General features: G+C 42.8%; 1 protein-coding gene across 1 annotated transcript in view; it reads left to right on the forward strand.

Moving 5' to 3' along the window:
• The first annotated feature begins 4,653 nt into the window (after positions 1 to 4,653).
• The window catches only part of LOC104468040 (opsin-5-like), a 42,532-nt gene continuing 28,752 nt past the window's right edge, over positions 4,654 to 18,433 (forward strand). Inside the window, exons 1-4 of the mRNA XM_010082042.1 lie at positions 4,654 to 4,765; positions 5,371 to 5,413; positions 6,400 to 6,532; positions 15,122 to 15,235. Coding sequence (XP_010080344.1) covers positions 4,654 to 4,765; positions 5,371 to 5,413; positions 6,400 to 6,532; positions 15,122 to 15,235 — 402 coding nt within the window. The remainder of the gene's footprint in view (positions 4,766 to 5,370; positions 5,414 to 6,399; positions 6,533 to 15,121; positions 15,236 to 18,433) is intronic.

The following is an 18,433-nucleotide window of genomic DNA, read 5'->3' on the forward strand; positions in this document are numbered from 1 at the left end:
CCCCGTAATCTCAACATTAAATACTTGTCACAAATAATTTTGCCAGTCTTAAAGATTAGATTGAAATATAACGAGTACTAATAAAAATAAAGGAACTATTTTCTAGGTTGAATTCCTATTGATTCTGCACCCAGATTTCTATGCTGTATATGTGAAGGCACTGGGAGATAAGGTTCTAAACATTTCTGTCTCTTGTGCCTTTTTCATTCTGTAAAGTTTTCAGCTTAAAATTCTTTCCTCCTCCCTCTCCCCTGACTTCACCACCAATAGATTCTTGCCAGCCTGCTCAGGAATCCTCTGCATAAGCGTGTCATATGTGAGGAAGTTTTTTTTTTGTTGTTGCTTTATTCTGCTTCATTTGTGGTTTCTGTAACAAGAAAGCTGACATTTATTTCTCTAGTAGATGTGTTACAAACTCATTACGGCATGCTTTTTTTACAGAAATGCTTGATGTTGACTATTGATGCCTGGAAATTGGCAAATGAATTGACCCTCAATTGCTTAATTTTTTTTAAAAAGGTGCACGTGTTGTGAAACACACCATGTCTCCAAAGGAGATCTATTCAGAGACGCTTCAATCTACTTTTGAGGCTTGAGGTGACAAGATGAAACAAAAAAAAAGAAGAAAATTAAGGGAAGAATTTAAAAGAAAAACAACCTTTTGACAAAGTTTGTGTTGTTAGTTGTAACAAATCTTGAATGGCTTAAAGTAATGAAATATTAAAAGTAGTAAAACTTGAAAGAAAACCCAATGCTAAAGAGCAGAAGCAGCTGTAGTGAGCTAAGCATCTGCTTGGGTGTATCATGCCCCTCATCAGACTAAACAAGATTTCATTATGAAAAGTACCTGTTTGCTTTGTGTGTAGAATACTGGCATTAAACAGCTGCTGCCAAAGGTGGCAAATATTATACATACACCTATATATGTACATAAAAAATATATCTCAAACCGTAGGGATAAGAAGACGCGTGCAAAGCTGCTTTTCAGCTGAGTTTGTGTACTTCATATTCTCTTTTATGCATCCTTTTTCCAGATGCATTATTGAATCTTGCATTCTTTCAGGGAGCTGGATTTCATTTTTCTTTTTAGTTTTAGCATGTGAGAGCTGTAAATGGCCACCCAAGAACAGTTACTGACTGTTCTCTAGAAGAGATTTGGTAAAAATACTGTTTTGCCAAAATCCATTCCATTTTTAATATGAAGAGTCCTGGAAGCAAAGTTTCCTTAAAGTGATTGAATTCTAAGTTGCAGCTAGGTTATTTGTATCACATTCTTTAATAGCCTTTTTTTTTCTTTTTACCTTTTTTTTATCCAACCATTTTTCTGTGTTTCAGATATTTTGTTTGATACAATCTTATTTACTTGCTGGCTTAGAGTCAAATTTTGAGTCGGGGACTGTCTGGACAGTGTATCAGAGGTAGTCGAGAATCCTCGAATTATGTTTTCTTGGTTAAGTGAAGAAACTTGAACAAAATGTCAGTTCCCTTCTGGTGAAAGATACTGATTTAGCTGGACTCCTAGGTGGTGGAGGTAATTGGTGATAAAGAACATCTGCTGTTGACTGGGCCAGGTAATTGTAGCCTTTAGCTTGGAGTGGGGGTTTTATTGCAGCAGTTCACATCAGTATTGCTTCCATACTGGATTACCTCGATGTTCTTTCTGCATGTGTGTCACTTGGAAACTGCAGCCATGCCAGAAACAGTGCTCTGTGTGCTTGGCAACAGTGGTGATGATCCAGTGTGTACCTCTGCACAGCATCATTTCCAAGCAGCTGCCTCCTCATTTCCAAAGGGACAATTTAAGATACAGGTTTCAGCTCCTGAAGCTGTAGATGGTTCAGAGCCTGTGTGTCAGGAAGCCTGCTTCTGCAGCTGCAGCAGCAGTGGCAGTGGAGATCAGGAGCTTGTTTCACCTCAAACATCTGCCCAATTCACTTGGGAAGGGCCTAGAAGCAAAACTTTCTAGTGAAGCATTCTCAGCGCTGATGCACCCAAGCCTGAACTTAGTCTCATCACTCTGTAAAGTCTGTCTTTCTTTTGGGTGAGGGGGCTGTATTGTAACAGAATCCATGTAGGTTTGTAACTATTTTCTGATTCAGGTATCGATCCAATTTTTAAAACTTCTTATGAGCCTCCAAGTTATCCCTGGATATAAAGTCACTCCAAAAAACCATAAAAACTCTGCCATTTCTTTTCAAGGTGTGTACAATTTTGCAGGAGGTAGTGAGTGCTAGAAGGGTTTTATAGGGCACATCTAATGATTGAGAAGTGCTGGATACCTTCCTTGCAGAGAGTTTCTTCTAACAGAAGAATTAGAAGACGTGCTTTCATTTTTTTAAGTGCTATGTCCTTGCTGGTGAAATTAAGTGTCTTGTTCCCTTGCTCACGTTCTTTGGATCAGGACCTAACTCAGGACTTCTTGCCTTTTTGTTTGTATTGATCAGTGATGGCCCTCTGGATTAGCTGATCAGTGTCTAGTCCTAAAAATAATTGTTGAAGAAACTGTATGAACTGGGAGAATGAGTTCATTGTTCTGTTTTGTTTTTCTCTGCTTTATAATCTGCAAAAGTTGGACAGAAGCCTCTCTTTGCATTGAATGCTAATTTAAACGGAGGTCATGAATTGTCTTTGGGTTTTATGTTTATGGAATAAATATTAATTTAAATTTTCTGTAGAGTTGCATGCAAATTTATTAATTTGAGTACATGTTTCTTGTAAACAATATCTTATAACTTAGGCTGAATACAATGGGGTGAAAAACTCAGCAAAGAAGGTAAAGTGTTTGGATATTCCTGCTCAGGAAAATGTTCGGAGGATGCCCCAGTTCTTTCAAAACTATGGAAAGCAATCTTTCTGTCAGTACGCAATCCAGCACAGTTCTGTGGCTTGGTGATATTCAGGGAACTGACCAATTCAAAGAAAACAATCCAGATTTTCTGCTGACTGCGTTTTTGGCCTTCAGGAATATTCCGTTGCCCAGCTCAAGCAGGACGTCCTTCCAGTGGAATGGCAGCATTGCTGTTAAAGAGTCAGCTCATTTTTATCTGTAGACAAATCAATGATTGCTCCCAGGAGTGTTTCTCTTTCTGCTTGTATTGCCTTCACAGGAAAACTAATTGTGCAAAGTAAGCCCCATATAGAACATGCTGTTTATTTGCGTATTTTGGAATCTAGGTTTGTAAGGTCCCTAAATTAGCATGGAAGTGCCTTAAAACACCTTACAGCTATTTCATCATGAAAAAACATCTCTGCGGTATTACCTGCATTCACCTCTTTCCAACCTGAGGGATATAAATTGTCCTTGAGATAAATTTGAGAAAGACAAATGCAGAACCTCTGTCACTTGCAGTTCCATAAGTTGATGTTATCCGCTTGCAATGGCATGAGAACAGTTGAAGATAGAGCTGCTTTCTTCTACATGCTCTGACATTGCTGTCGTTGATGCATGGAGAGAACAGTGCTATCAGCCTGATTTAAACCTCATTGTCACCAGAACCACTGAGCTTTTGCCTAAAATCAAACAATGGCTTCCCTAAATGTGTATCCAAGTCGTAAAAGATCAAGCCCTAGAAGGCTTCACTTTGCAATTGGTGCAGTGAGCAGTTCCCCTGGGAACATTCTGGACGTTGAAGCACAACACGGCACTGCCTGTTGGCCTTCCAGTACCTAAAGGGGGCTACAGGGAAGAGAGGAAGGCACTTTTTATTGGAGTGTAGTGACAGGACAAGGGGTAACAGTTTTAAGCTGAAAGAGGGCAGATTTAGATGAGATATTAGGAAAAAATTCGTTCCTGTGAGGGTGGTGAGACACTGGCCCAGGTTGCCCAGAGAAGCCGTGGATGCCCCATCCCTGGAGGGGTTCAAGGCCAGGCTGGATGAGGCTTTGAGCAACCTGGGCTAGTGGGAGGTGTCCCTGCCGATGGCGGGGGGGCTGGAACTACATGATCTTTAAGGTCCCTTCCAACCCAAACCATTCTGTGATCCTATGACTGCAGTTGCCTGTTACACCGAACAGCACAAGAGCGGGCTGTGCTGCGTAAGTACTGGTACTGAAGGAGAGTCTTTCAGACCCACCGCACTTTACAGTGGTGGCAGGAACAGGTGGAGATCAGCTGTTGATGGGTGGACCTCAGGAGGTAAGACCAGATATACTCAGTATTACCGACAGCAGTGACTTGCTCACTCAGGAGATGAAGCAGCAGGACCTACTGGAAGGTCTTCATTGCTTCCTTCTGGGCTGTACTTCTCAACATCCTGCATTTCCTGGGCAGGGCTAAGTACCTCAGTGGCCAACTTTCCCTGCCTCTGCCCATGTTTCTTTCTATGTGACCCTTCCCACCCCTTCCCTTGTCGGTGCTCCTCCCTGTTTTCCTGAGCCCATCTTTGTGGTAACCCTTGCTCCACACCTTAGCAAGAGGAACACAATGGGCCCAATGTACTCCAATGTTTTGTCTTTTCCCTGTTTCCCAGCCTGGTGGCTCTTCATTTGTGTTACCAGCTGGAAGCCCTTTCTCCCGTTTAAATACCCCATGGAACACAACTAAAGATTCATGTCTTTGAAGAGGGAAACTTCACAACGGAGCTGCGTTGCACGTGCATCTGTGGAGTCTGTAATAGCTTCTCATCATCTCTGCACAGACTTCACAGTTCAGAGATGATGCGCATCATACCAACCTTCCAAGAGTCTACCTGTCCTTTAGGTTTGACAATCTGCCTGGATGCCTGTTCTGCTGAGGTCTCGGGCAGCAAGGTGACATTAGCAGGAGGTAAGTGATATTTACTCTGCTGTGAACTGGTGCTTAGAACGCCCAAAGAACCTGGTATCTGCAGGGTGGAAGAGTCTCTGCCTTCACTCTTTGGAATTGGAACATTCACACTCTGGCATCAAAGGCAGGACTGGTACAGGTGGCCTCGGTGCTTGTGGATTGCTCCTGGTGGTGTCTAAAGGCTTGGATTATGGAAGAGTGGGAGCCCATCCAGCTGCAGGATGTGTAGGAGTCCTGCAAAGGTTGCTAAATAGCGTTATGAATCTTTCAGTGTGTTGCTTCAAGGCTTCTTCAACAAGTGGATGCAATTATGCCTGTGAGAGACACAAGAGTGAGGAAAGTGCCTTGCTGGAGAAGACTGTGGGTGACTGGTGTAAAGTCTTCTGTGGTCCACTCTGTCCCAGGGCCTATTCCAAGGATGCAGCACATCCTGCTGTAGGGCAGGACAGCCTTGCATAAGATACCAGCTAGCTTTCAGTCGCTGTGAAGTCTTTGGCTCTCTAAGAATACAGTTCTAGGAATCTGGGTCTCAGTTGTGGTCGTATTTGTCAGGGTCTGCAGAATCTTGGTGATCTTGAAGACTCTGCTGCTCTCTGTTCCATCAGGTTTGGTGTCTCGGTTCCACATCATGTGTAGTCTTGGCCAAGGGTGAGATTTAAGTGCCACATCTTAACACTTCTGGTCTTGTCTGCAAACTAGCTTCTCCAGGATGGCACGATCACCATACTGTTTCAGGGGGTTCAAGTTTTGTTCAGGCTGGGATCTCTTAAGCCTTCTGTTTGTCTGTTTCTGGAGTCTCCACCTCATCTAGAGTTAAAAAGGATGTTGCTGTCAGCCTGCAAGTCCTCACATGTGTTCCCAGGTGCCTGGGTCTTGCAGGCATTTTATAAAAAACTGCATTTCTCCCCCAAAAGACTAAAACTGGGGACAAGATGTGAGAAATAGATTCTCAGAAAGTAACAGCCCATCAGTCATCTAGTAATGTATTTATATTCCACCCACCCTGCCCCCTGCCCTTTAGATTCAATGTTGGGAACAGTGCTGCTGTGTTGTGTTTGGATGCAGTCTTAGCCGAGGGCTCACGTTATCTGAGCCATCTGATGGCTTTTCCAGTTGAGGACACCAGCAGAGTTACCATCAGAAACAGAGACATCTCCTTGTGTTTGTGGGCATTCTGGAACTGGCAGTCTGCTATGGTTAGGGTTAGGGCTGGGCTAGGGTTAGAGCTGGATTAGGGTTAGGGCCGGGTTAGGGCTGGGTTAAGGTTAGGACTGGGCTAGGGTTAGAGCTGGATTAAGGTTAGGGCCGGGTTAGGGTTAGAGCTGGGTTAGGTTTAGGGCTGGGTTAGGGATGGGTTAGGGTTAGGGCTGGGTTAGGGTTAGCATCCTTTCTGGAAGCAGACCACTGAATGCTGCAATGCCTCTCGGTTTAGAAGGGGAACAGGAGCCCCTTCTCATCTGGTCCTTATTTTCTGTCTAGGAGAGTCATCTCCGCTAGAATGGCTGCAACGGCCCATGGCTTTCTGAGAGCTGAATACTGCCGTTTCCAGACGTAGCATTTAAGAATGAGAGTTCGTAACAGATACTTCTAAAATTACACTTTTAAACTACTATTTTCTCTCTGGCGAACGTCAGTCTGGAATACAAGTGCCTGCCACAGGATGGCAGCAATCAGTCATCTTTGAAACACCCTCTTTCAGTTCGAATATTCCGTTTCAAGATGAGGTCCAAAGATCAGCTATTCACACTAGATCACTTTGTGGAGACGGTATGACAAACACAGGAAAGCCTTTGTGTATTCTTATTCATTATTAATGAAAACCATGTTTTACAAAGTTTATTACAATGTGATAATTTGCTTAGAGGATGAGCTCTGAATACCATACCGTATAGTAGGTTATATGTGGTGGTCCCTGATGGGTTCTGTGGTCAACATCACCAGCTGTGACCAGTGACCTGCCCCAGCAATGACTGGTACAAGCACTGTACTCAGTAAGACTCTATGTGAAAGCTGAAGGGGGTTTATAGCCTTTACCATGTGAAGGATTTGGTGAAATTAAATCTTTCTTTGAAAGTCCTGCTTTGTGAAAGCTGAACCTTTTTGTTAGAAAATACAGTTTTAAAACTCAAAAAGTGCAGGAATAAAAGGGGATTTGTTGCCAATGAGCTCTGTGTCCTGGCAGGATGTCCTGCTGCCTCCAGCCAGGGATCTGCATCTCTCCCTCCTCTGCTGCAGGTGTGTGCACCAGCAATGGGGTGCAGGCCAGTCTCTCTGCCCCCAAGGCTAATAAGGTTTACAAGCATGAGTCGTGAACTGCAGAACAGCAGGGACCATGTCCTCTGCGGGGGGAAAGGCTACCAGACGCCTAGGGAGCACGACAGACCAGAAACTCTTTCCAACGGGGCATAAAAACAGGGGTCAGGCAATCAGCATGGTGGCTGATGTGAACGAAAGGAGGTGTGAGCATGGCAAGTGAAAAAAGAGAAGAAAAAAAAAATGAAAAAACAGGAAAAAAAGCCTTGAACTTCAGGAGAGCAGACTTGGGCTCCTTCAGGCAGCTTGTAGATGGGGTCCTCACCTTCACAGTGACAGAGGTAGCAAAGTAGAAGAGTAACATGAAGGAAAAATCTCAACCTCACAAAAAAAGGATGCTACAAATTTCAATTCCCTTGTAAATAATAAGCTTGTATGACTCAGTCTGGAGAGCCTAGTACCAGACAAGACATGAGACTCTCTCAAAGCTGTTACCAGCACCCTGGCAGGTAGACTTTCCCAGCTGCCTCTGCTAACCCACATAGCAATGCATTAATTGCTGCTCTGGAGCAGTCCACCAAAAAATATGCTTGTTTTTGTCTGTTCGTTTCCCTGCACAGCGGATGGACAGTGTCCTGACTGTCTTTGCCCAGCTGTTTGACATCATATCCCTTTGGAGTCTGAGAAGTCATTTTCAGTATTTGAAGGAAAACGTCCTAAGACAGTATAAGACTGGGATGACACATTTTTATATCACAGAGGTGGATAATCTGAGGCTGTGCCAGAAATAGTACTGAGAGAAGAAGCACTTCTGCTCCTCTTTGCTGCAGAATCGTTTCTCCCGTGCTGTGGGGATGCTTGGCATCAGAAAACAAAACCACATGTTGAAAGCCTTGAGGGGGAGGAAAAGACTCAGCCAAGATCTACCATCACTGAAGGTATCAGACCAGAGGTAGGATCAAGGACTTATCTATCAAAGTGGAACTTCTCCTTATCCTTGAGATTTTAACAAGTGTATGTAAGGAGAGGGAACAATGAGCAGTTGGCAGGATCTGTATGACCTCGTGGGACACAGATTTAGGTTATAGATTTACAGATTTAGGAGATAATTCTGAATTAGATGTGTTCAATCAGAACTCTTTTCCCATCATTCCCGCAGTGCGTCACAGGGATGGTGTTGGGAAAGCATCTTGAAAGATGCTCTCCCTCTGCTGTTCGTGCAGGTGAGATTTTCATTCTTGTCTAACAGCTGGTTCTGGTCTTTGTTTTCATCCATTCCCAGTCTCCTGCTGGCAGCAGCTTTTCTTCCCAGAAATCCCAGACAGGGTGAAAAATCTAGCGTTTCTGCAGAGAGCCACGTTGGCGGCAGTACTGTGGATGACTGTCGTCTTGGCTGGCTGTTTTGCTGCAGGGAGAGAGGAAACCTCTCAAAGAACAAAGGCACAACCTTCTGTCTATGACCAATTGCTATAACTTTTGTGAGTTTGACTCTGTCACTTGGAATAACCTGGATATCTTTCAGTGTGATTTTTGCCTTGCCCTAGGTGGAAGTGAGCATTGCTTTACCAACAGCATTTTCAAATCAAGAATTCTGCTCTGAGGAAAAGCGTTTGGCCAATTCTTTTAAAGGTTCCTTCTGCTGGTGTGGTTTTTTGTTATAATTAATGCAGCTAAAACCCACAATGTGCTTGTGTGCAGCTGTAGTGTGATGGCATGACACGATAGGCAAAGTTTAATATTTTCTTTACGGAGACAGAAAGTAAATTTGAAGGTGAAATCAATTCTTCAGTCCTATCCTACAGACTGCTGTGGTTTTGCCGTTGTGAGCCAGCTCTTGTAGCTGTATGACCTTGGGTCCCCTAATACAGGGCCATAAAGATGTATAAAGGCACAGTTTTGGTCATCCAGTTTATATTGCTAAAATACTGTCCTGACTCATGGTTGATTCCTTGCTTAAAGATGACTTTGTGGTAGGTATCTAATGCACGCCCCAAGTGCAGTGAATGCCAATATGCTCTTTCTGGGGACTATAGCAATGAGACACACCTGACTGTCCACATTTTTCAGCTTCTAGAGGACATACTGAATTTCAGGCGCAAACACCAAACCCATAAGCAGTGCGTGCGGATGTGTTTTGAAGGTGTATGGTGACAGCAGAACAGCTACAAAAAGCTGTGGGAAGCTGGAGAGGGCTACACATCTTTTATTCAAGGAATAAAAGCTCAATTAATGTTTGGGAGAGGAATGGTAGTAGTAGTGCCACAGTGTGGCTAGCTCTACCAGCTCCTCTTTCCAGCCAGGCTGTTGAAGGATGGGGTTTTGTAGACTTTCAGAGAAAACTCTCCGCAGCCCTGAGCTTTACGCTTCTCCTTCTCAAGTGACAGAATATGATTGAAAACATTATAAGGAAGAAAATACATTTGATCTCTGGCCTAGGATCGGAAAAGATCCCTAAAAGTCACCACAGGTGCAAACAAGGCTCAGATCAAGCTGATCTTGATGTGTGATCAAGAGAGGGATCCTTGGCAGGGATCTGTTGGGTTTGCCTGGGCAAATAAAATGTCCTTTGTGGAAAGCCTTGGCACCCTCACGGTGCAAAGTGCTGTTCAAATTTTAGGCTTTATTTTTCCAGTTTGCATTGGGAAAGTGACCCGAGGATTGGCTTGCAGCATTTTGAAAGCTCACTTTCTGTGTGTCTGCGAACAGTGAGGGTCTCTGTTTTCCCCTCGGTGCTTGCAGCGTTTTGAAAGCTCACTTTCTGTGTGTCTGTGAACAGTGAGGGTCTCTGTTTTCCCCTCGGTAGGTGCAGCCCCGGCTGACCTGGTTGAAGGATTATGAGTGAAAGCGGGCAGCGTGGTGCAGCACCTGCCTCCTCAGCCGGCTTGTCAGGCTGCGCGGTTTTGATGTGAGTAACTCCTCACCTCTTCTGACCTCACTTGGCAGCGGGTGCGCCTGCCCAAACAAGCCGCCTGTTTACTTATACACCAAGCAAACAGCCCTGAAAAGCCGATAGTGCTGCTTTTGAAGTGCTGAAGAACTTTGCCATTCATTGTCAAGATCAGAGAGGCTGCATTTATCGGGGAAGCTGGTCTGAAATCCCTGCTGGAGTTGTTTGCTCCTGTTTCTTCTCTGATAAGTCATCTGCTTCCATCCTTTCCTTGAAGTACTGTCAGAGCAGAGTCCCTGCAAACAGTACCGGTGTTTTAAGACTTTCCAGGCAAAGAAGAGATGATGGTTTCCCTTCTGTAAAGCTTGTGCTGTGCTGAGTCTTTTTCTTTTGTAGGAATGCTAACTGAGGCACTCAGTCACCTGGAAAAGCTGCTTGTAGCCCTGTGTGGTACTTCAGCAGAAGTTACCGATACCTCTTACCCATCCTAAGCAGGGCCCTGGCAAAGTAACGTGAGAAATCCTCGTCAGCCTTTGGATTTGAGGTTGCAGTGTAAATCTCCTTTTGATGAGTAGATCAACTTCGAAATGTAAGATGCTTGAAAGTTTAAAAAAATAATAAATTAGGAATACTTTTATCTTTAGCTATGTCTTGCACCAGTGTGTACCATGAGAAAGGCTGGCATCTATAGCCTCTCTCTGTACCACCCTGGTATCTCGAGGATTGCTGAGGTGGTGGTGTCCCTGTCTTCTGTAAAAGCATTGATCTGACCCCTGTGGTGAAGGACACAGACAGATACCACTATCACCCCTTCTTAGGGTCCTTTTAACAGAAGAGGTTAGGAAGCATGTTAGTAGCTCTTGGTTGGCATTACTAAAGGCTGGGAAAGCTTTTCCTGAAACTACTTGTTTTCTTGCAGGTGGTTGAGACCGGCACATAGCTTCAAACTTGCCAGGGAGGGCAGGCTGATAGAGTGATGGCACGCTTGCTTTTTCTTTAGGAAATGATGCTGAAAAACAGTCAGCTTCAAAAAAAAAAAAAAAAAAAAAATGAAGTGACAGAATCTACCTCTGGTTTTGTAGGAGTCCTGGGTTTTGGATGGGAAAGACAATAAATGAGCATTTTGGCTCCGTGAAATCCTTACAGAAGAGACTATAAGGAGAATCAGCCTTTCACTGCAGACAAAAGTGGGGCAGGTGGTGGTGACAGGGACAGATATGGGCTGAAGTGCCCCAACAGGCACAGACATCCGCCTCTGTGCCCTCATCATCCTCTGCAGACTCCTTCGGCTGATGTGTGTGGCTGAGTGCATGCTTTAACCGTCTTTCACCTGGAGCGTGAGTGCTGCCTCTCCTCCCCTGGCTCGGAGGTGCACTGCTTTGGAGTCATCAGCTGGCTGGGTTTCATCTATATGACAATCTATAAGGTACCTATAGTGCTTCCAAAATATTCTTAGGCAGAGATAGGGAAGCCTAAATCCTAACATTTGACAGAGCTTTCTGGCATTACAAAACATACAGGAATTGTGACATTTTTTCACTTTCTGTCACCTGTCTTGTAGCAAATGAGCATGGGTCTTGTTTTCAGTAAATAAAAGTTTAATGGAGTCAAAGCTTCTTCTGTAAAATCTCACTGCTTACATGGATGTGCAACTATTTCCTCTCTAATTGAGTGAGTATACTTTAATTTTGGTTATAAAATACTGTATATACAGTATATGGGCAGAAAGCTGGCTGCTATAAAATGCCAACTTAAATTCTGAGCCAGAATAGAGTCCCTGAACAAAACATTTGTATCCTGTTGGCTTAATGATGCTTCTGTTAAAACCGTTCATGTGAGGAAATAATATCTGTGATAAAACTCAACTTCTTCACCACGTGGCCCAGGTACCTGGGATTTATAGAGAATTCCTTCCAGAGTCACAAACAGCCAGTCAGTACCTAGTTTGCTTTTCCAGAAGTTACACTCCTGATTCCTTCCCCAAGTTTGGAAGAGAAACTAAAGTGGCTTGTCCAAAAATAGTGTTCCCACCAACTTTCCAGAACGTGGACATTAATGTTGTATTCATATATCTTGTTCCATAAGGGACCTTTACCATTGTGTAAGAGTACAATGTTTGGATCTTTTTTTAATATATTTTTAATGTATGGAAAAGTATCCCAAATAAAACTCATTCGTGTAATGGGAAGTTTTCTGTTTGCCTCTTTCTTGTGCACTTGGACATAAAGGCTTGTGATTGCTGATATTTTAATGTATGAATCAAAACCTGTCATAGGAGAAAAATAAAGGGTAATATTTGATGGTAAGAAACAATGTGTAGCAAGTAAGGAGACGTATCTGGTTCTCCATAAAAACTTTATACTTTTGACTTGGTTATATATTGTGATATAGCTTGTGGGGAGTTCTTTGGCCACTTGTAACTGTTTCCAAGCTCTAATCTCATTTGGGGGAGTGACATTCTTGGTATTCCAGAAATGTCTATTATTCCTGATAGTCTATGGGATGTGCGGGAACATCTTTCCTTTTCAGCATCCTGAGATGACGCGTTGTTTCTGATTTCCAACACAGAAAAACAGTGACAGTACTACAGAAAGTCCAGAAAAGGTAAGAGCAGAAGAAACCAGGATGTCTAGGATTCCTCTGCTATAGCAGCCTCTTAGACTGGCCGTTGTTGTGAGACACCTCTGTTATCAGCTGCCACACCTGCTGGAGTGCTAGTATTAAAGACTTCACAGGAGTCCATGATCTGTAGTTTATAAAAGCAGCTGGCACCTGGAAACAATTAAGTGGATTCACCTGACGGAAGCGTAATACCAGGTTAAGATTATTTATGTTTTCAGTGATTTCCTCCTCCTGCATTGTATTCTCTTAATCCAGGATTAAATTCTAATTGTGGCTAAGTACCTGGAAAGCTCATCAATTGGAATGGAAGTTTCAGGAAGCCAACATATCTGAGGTTTGAATGGGAAGGTGTGGGGTGTGAATCTTACTACCTTGCAATTTCTGGAGGTTTTGTGCAAGTCAACCACAGATTAAATAAAAGGACTGAAGACAGAATCCTTGCGTGGTCTGTTCTCGGGCGTGATGGCAAAGGCAGTGGAATGAAAGCTCGGTGCCTTGCGTTTTGCTCTCATTTATGCTGCCTGCACACAGTCTTGTATGAACACATTAATATGTGTTGTCTGTGTTGGTTTGCTAGTTTGGATGTTGGAACTGAACATGTAAAGCAAAAGCATTGTCAGAAAAGAAACACACTTTTTTCAAAGTGGTCAGAATCAATCTGTGTGCAATTTGGCACAGGACAAGAATAGATGGAGTTAAGCAAGAGGCTTGCTTTGTAATTTTTATATGAATGAACAAAACTTCACTGAGGCCAGTGCAGCTCTATCCAGCTACTGCCTGAGCTGTGTAACCTGTAGCCCCATAAATGCAGCTATTGCTGGTTATCTGCCACAGGCTATGTACTGACGGTGCAGTATTAAGGCACGTCAGGTTTGGTTTGCTTCAAATTGCCTTGGCCTGCCTGGAACTTTGTTGTAGCTGGCTTAGCTGTGACAGCATTTTATTTTATTTTTTTAAAATTTATCGGGTGATTCTTTCCTGATTTGTTTCACTTGTTATTTTTTTATTATCGTGGAATATAACCACAATTTTTGTACAGACAGGAGTAGCAAGTAGTTATTCTGTGTAGAATAAAATATTTATGACACCGTCTTAATGGTGCGATGTAGGAGAATATAGGCTTGGCCTGGTGGTGGAGAGCTTGCCCATGGCAACCCAGGATGCAGGGAAAAGGGGTACAGATGTGGAGTTGTAAGAGAGATGGCACACGGTGTCAGTGAAGGCTTCAGGGCTATGAATGGCTCAGCAGCAAACAGTTACATGCAAACCTGGGAGAACGGCAAAACCAGCTTATAGGTAGCGGAGAAAATAGATAAGAAGTATACAACATATGTAAGATATTTTTTATATAGGGCATTCAGATGTAATGTGGAGTTGCAGACCAAGGAAAAAGAGCAAGGTGTACAGCATGAAAGAACATGTATAAAACTAGCCCCAAGTGGACGTTAGAAAGAGGAGGAAGAAATAATCAGCTTCAACATCATGCTCCTTCTGGCAAAGAAGAAGGAGAAACCTCTACCACCACCATCATACTCCTCCCAGCAAAAACCCAGGAAAAATTATGTCTCCTTGTAACCATTCTCTCCCACCCAACTGAAGCCAACAACCTGAAGACTTCAAGAGAAAGAGTAAGAAGGGTAGATGCTAGGAAGTATGTGTTTTATTGAACTATTATTATTACTTTTCTCCATGTTAGTATTCTTTATTTCTTTTCTGTTTCCATAAATGAAATACATTATGAGATGCTTTATGCTCCCCCCCCCCCCCTTTTTTTTTGATTCCCTAATTTGCCATATTTCCAGTAGCTTGCTTAGTCCCTAGAATGCAACTTTAAGATTCTCCTGATGAAAGCCCTGCTGAAGGCTGGAGTTGACACGAAATTGTTGCCTTTTCTGCAAAGAGTGATTTCTTCATGTGATTCAAAGTGAGAATTCGTTCGGTGTAGCTGCCTCTTAGAGCATACTTCAGAGTTTGGTAAGCAGAAAAGAAACTGTACATTTTGCCTTCTTGAACCAACATCTAAGGAATTAATTTCACTTCCTTCACAGTAATTTGTAGGTAAAAATGTCATTTACTGTTAGCAAGCAGCAAGCGTGCTCTGTATGGAGCACATCTGGCTGTGAACGGGAGCTTGAGTTTTGATCCTGTTTGTAGGTGGTAGCATCCTCTACAGTTTTCATGGCTCACAAGATTTGCAATGTCCATAAACTCTGCATGAGATTGCAGGCATGATATGACACAAGCCCGTATTTGGAGAAAAAATAATTTTCCTCCAAAAAATGTTGCTGCAACGCAGGCAGTAGAAGTGCCCAGGCACCACCTCAGCCACTGCTTTGAAGTAGGTTTGTCTAAATGCGCTGCTGTAATGAGCTCGCCAAGGATGACTGGAAGGCTTTTAAAGCCCAAAAGACAAGTTTTGCTAAAGCGTGAACTTTTTTAATACAAAAAAAAAGTCAGTGCAACTCATGAAGACAGGTTGGAAATAAAAGTGCTCAAATCTTAAACTCCCCCCGTGCCGCAGAGAGGCTGCTGCCTTCCAGCCAGATTTCCACTTTCTCAGTGGTTGCTGAGAGTGGTCTGCTTCTCTTCCTTAGGAAACTGTATCATCTCAGAAGCAGGACTTCCAGCTCTTCCCTGCAATCTCTCATGAACTCATGCAGCTGCCCAGAGGGTTTGAGTTTTCTTTAGCATCACCTAACCTGCTCAGGGTAAGTTCAGCTCAGAGCAGGGAGTTTAAATAATGCAAAGCCTCAGCCACCTAGTCTGCACAAGGCAGTTTTCCCTTCTCTTGAATCATCTTTCAATATGAAAGCAGCATCTATTTGAAGCTGCAAGGTAGTCTGTTTTCATCAATCGAAACACAGTGGTCCCTGAGAAATTGTTGATTTCAAACTGTATATTGCAGTAATAAGCGCTAACCATGCATTTTTTCCTGACAGGTAATTTTCTAGATCTGTCGCAAGCTACAGAACACAATTCCTCAGAGAAACATTAGCTTTCAAGATTGATGAGAATAAGAGTAAAGTATGAAGCAGAGTAGGCTAAACCCCATTAAAGTCATGGCAGAAGCATGAATTTTACAATATATTAATTATATGAAGTAATAATTTTCTTAACTGAATTTGGCAAGTAACCTAATACAGGAGCTGAAGTGTGGTTTGGACATTCGACTAGAGATTGCGTTTGTTCTCATGCCAAAATGTCACAGCAAGGGAAGAGCCCAGGGTTAGACAGGCACGTTCTGAAATATAAATGGTCAAGCATGTTTCACATTATGAGACTCTTCAATTTAAATGTTTCACTTGTGTTTTTCCTGCTATAAATTTGGAGGTCACTACGTTACCACCTGTTGAAACTCAGCCACAAAAGAGCAGATTCAGGTCTGCTTTCATCCAGGTAAGCACGCAGCTGGCACAGTCATTCCCGTTCATCCATTGACATGTTTTAAGCGTTACTGACCCAATCTATTTATAGGAATTTTTTCTTTTAAATCAGTGGGCGTTAGAAAAGACCCCATGCAAAGCATACCAACAATTTTATTTTCTTGGAAGCAGTGAAGAAATGCATGATATGATTTTGGAAAAATCCTGTTATGAAATTCATGGTATGGAATGCATTTTCTGTCTGCCTGGATGAAATCCGTAGGTGTAACTGATCCTTGAATTATTATTCTTTGCAAGATTAAGTGGTATCTTGTTTGATACTGACAGTTTTTAATTTTATAGTGAATATTATAATGAAAAACGTGAAGTGGAAATTGAAATAATCTATTAAAAAAAATCTGTGTAGAGATGTTCCTACTAATGTACTATTGGATTTGCTTTCAAACACCTTTGATGCTTATTTCTGTAAAATTTCACAAATCTTTATGCCTTCCAGAGACAAAACTGTATTTTTATTCCACAGAACCAGCTTCTATCTGCTTGTGGTTTATGTAACCCATGTCTTTTACCTCCTCTCTCTTTTGTCCATTTCTTTAATCCATATGTAACAGGTATCATGCAAAAATAGTGCTGTGAGAACCAACATTAGCTTTCTGATAAAATCATTCCTTTAGCAAGAGTCTAATTCTCTGTGCTCCTCAGGGAAAAGAGATGCTTGTTAGAAACATATATGTTTCGTGTCACACACTGATTTTAGTTCTTATTATTTTTTTGTTACAGCATACTGGAAACAGCCAGTAAACTGAACTCTGATGTAACTAGCCTGAGTCTTTCAAGGCTAGTGATGCTGCTGTGATTCTTGCCTTATTGTGCTGGTATATAAGTCACTTTGAAAGCATTTAGAGAGGCGGATAGGGATTAGAAGGCTGTTGCACAATTTTAGCAGCCCGAATAGGGGCTACCTGCTGGGCTATATCCGCTCTAAATTGGCTTTGCCTGTCGCCTCAGAGACCATTGGTTGCTTCGGAGCATCCATACAATGGGCTTGATTAACCTGTTGTGTCATAACCCGGTCATTTCATCACCCACTTTAACCAGGTATCCTCAGGTATTGGTGGTTTCAGAGGGGTTGCTTCCTTCATTTCCCTTCTGTATTAAACCCTCAAGTGCAGCCATGACTATTCATTCCTTATATTTTTTTCATACATAGCATAGAAGACTCAGCTTCTGTTAGACTTGAACATGTGGCTTACTGATGGTCTCAAAATCCATATTCTGCTTTTCCTTGGACCAGTAAGGCCACTAGATTTCAGGTGGCAGGGTGGGTGCAGGGCTGACACCCGTCTGCTCATGCCGGCCATGTGGTCCCTTCCCCAAAGGTCTGAGGAGAGCCGTTGGCAGGAGGACTGACCCATCGGGCTCGTGCGAGCCTTGCTGATCACCACCAAAGCATTTAGAGACATGAAACGAGGTGACTATAATCTGCAGAGAGAGATTGCTCTTGTTTGGAAGTATGGTGACCCCCATGGACACATGAAACAAACCACTGGAGTTTGCAAAGCCTCTGTCCTTTATTGAAGGATGCCAAAGGAGGGAGTAAGGAGAAAACTGCAGATAGGCCAAGATGTTAGTCAGGGTGTGAAAAAAAATATCGTCAAAAGGGATGCTTGAGTATGAAGAACAGTTCACCCCTATTTTTTTTTTTTTTTTTGGTCCCTGATATTAAAAGGCTAATTATTTTTTTTCATCTGAAGGTGCAAGGCACCTTAATTTAAGAAATTGTTAAAAGGCTATTTTTTTTTTTTTCGTCTCAAGGTGCAAGGCACCTTAATTTAAGAAATTAAAGAATAATTTCTCACTGAAATGTAAAGCTGAATTGAAGTGTCCATGGAGCTGCAGTATTTATACGAAACCAAAAGCAACTTGTAGCTGGGAAAAGTCAAGTTCAGGCTATCAAGGCGGAGCTGCAGTATTTATACAAAACCAAAAGCAACTTGCAACTGGGAAAAGTCAAGTTCAGGCTATCAAGGCAAATAGTATGATTTGCCTTTTAATGTAGCAAAAGGAAAATAATTATTAGTTAGTCCCAGGTCACTCTGTCACAATCTTGCTAAGCAGTGTGCCTTAGGAGGTTTGTCAGGGTTAAACTCCAGCTGTCTTTACACAGCCTGAGGAAGAGGTTTCTAAAAAAAAGTCATGAGGAGGGTGGGCTGTGGCTAGCAGCTGGGAAAATCAGGCCCCTGGGCTGCTTAAATGGGACCTGCAGGAGCTGCTGGACCCATGCTGCAGACTTGAAGTCAGAGACAGAGAGCACAGCACTCCAGTGACCTGTAAGAGCGAGATGGCTGGGGACGAGTCAAGCCTAGCACCCTTGCAAGGGACTTCGGTGAAGCCAGTGTGTGGGTCATTGTCCTCACCATTACCAGGAAGGTGAAAGATCTTTCACCACGATGTGGCTATTTCTCCCTTCTCGCTGTTAATGATTGCTCTCCCCTTTTATTCTGGTCACATATTGCCTTTATT

The sequence above is a fragment of the Pterocles gutturalis genome, unplaced genomic scaffold (assembly GCF_000699245.1).
Source record: "Pterocles gutturalis isolate BGI_N339 unplaced genomic scaffold, ASM69924v1 scaffold9979, whole genome shotgun sequence".
Lineage (NCBI taxonomy): Eukaryota > Metazoa > Chordata > Aves > Pterocliformes > Pteroclidae > Pterocles > Pterocles gutturalis.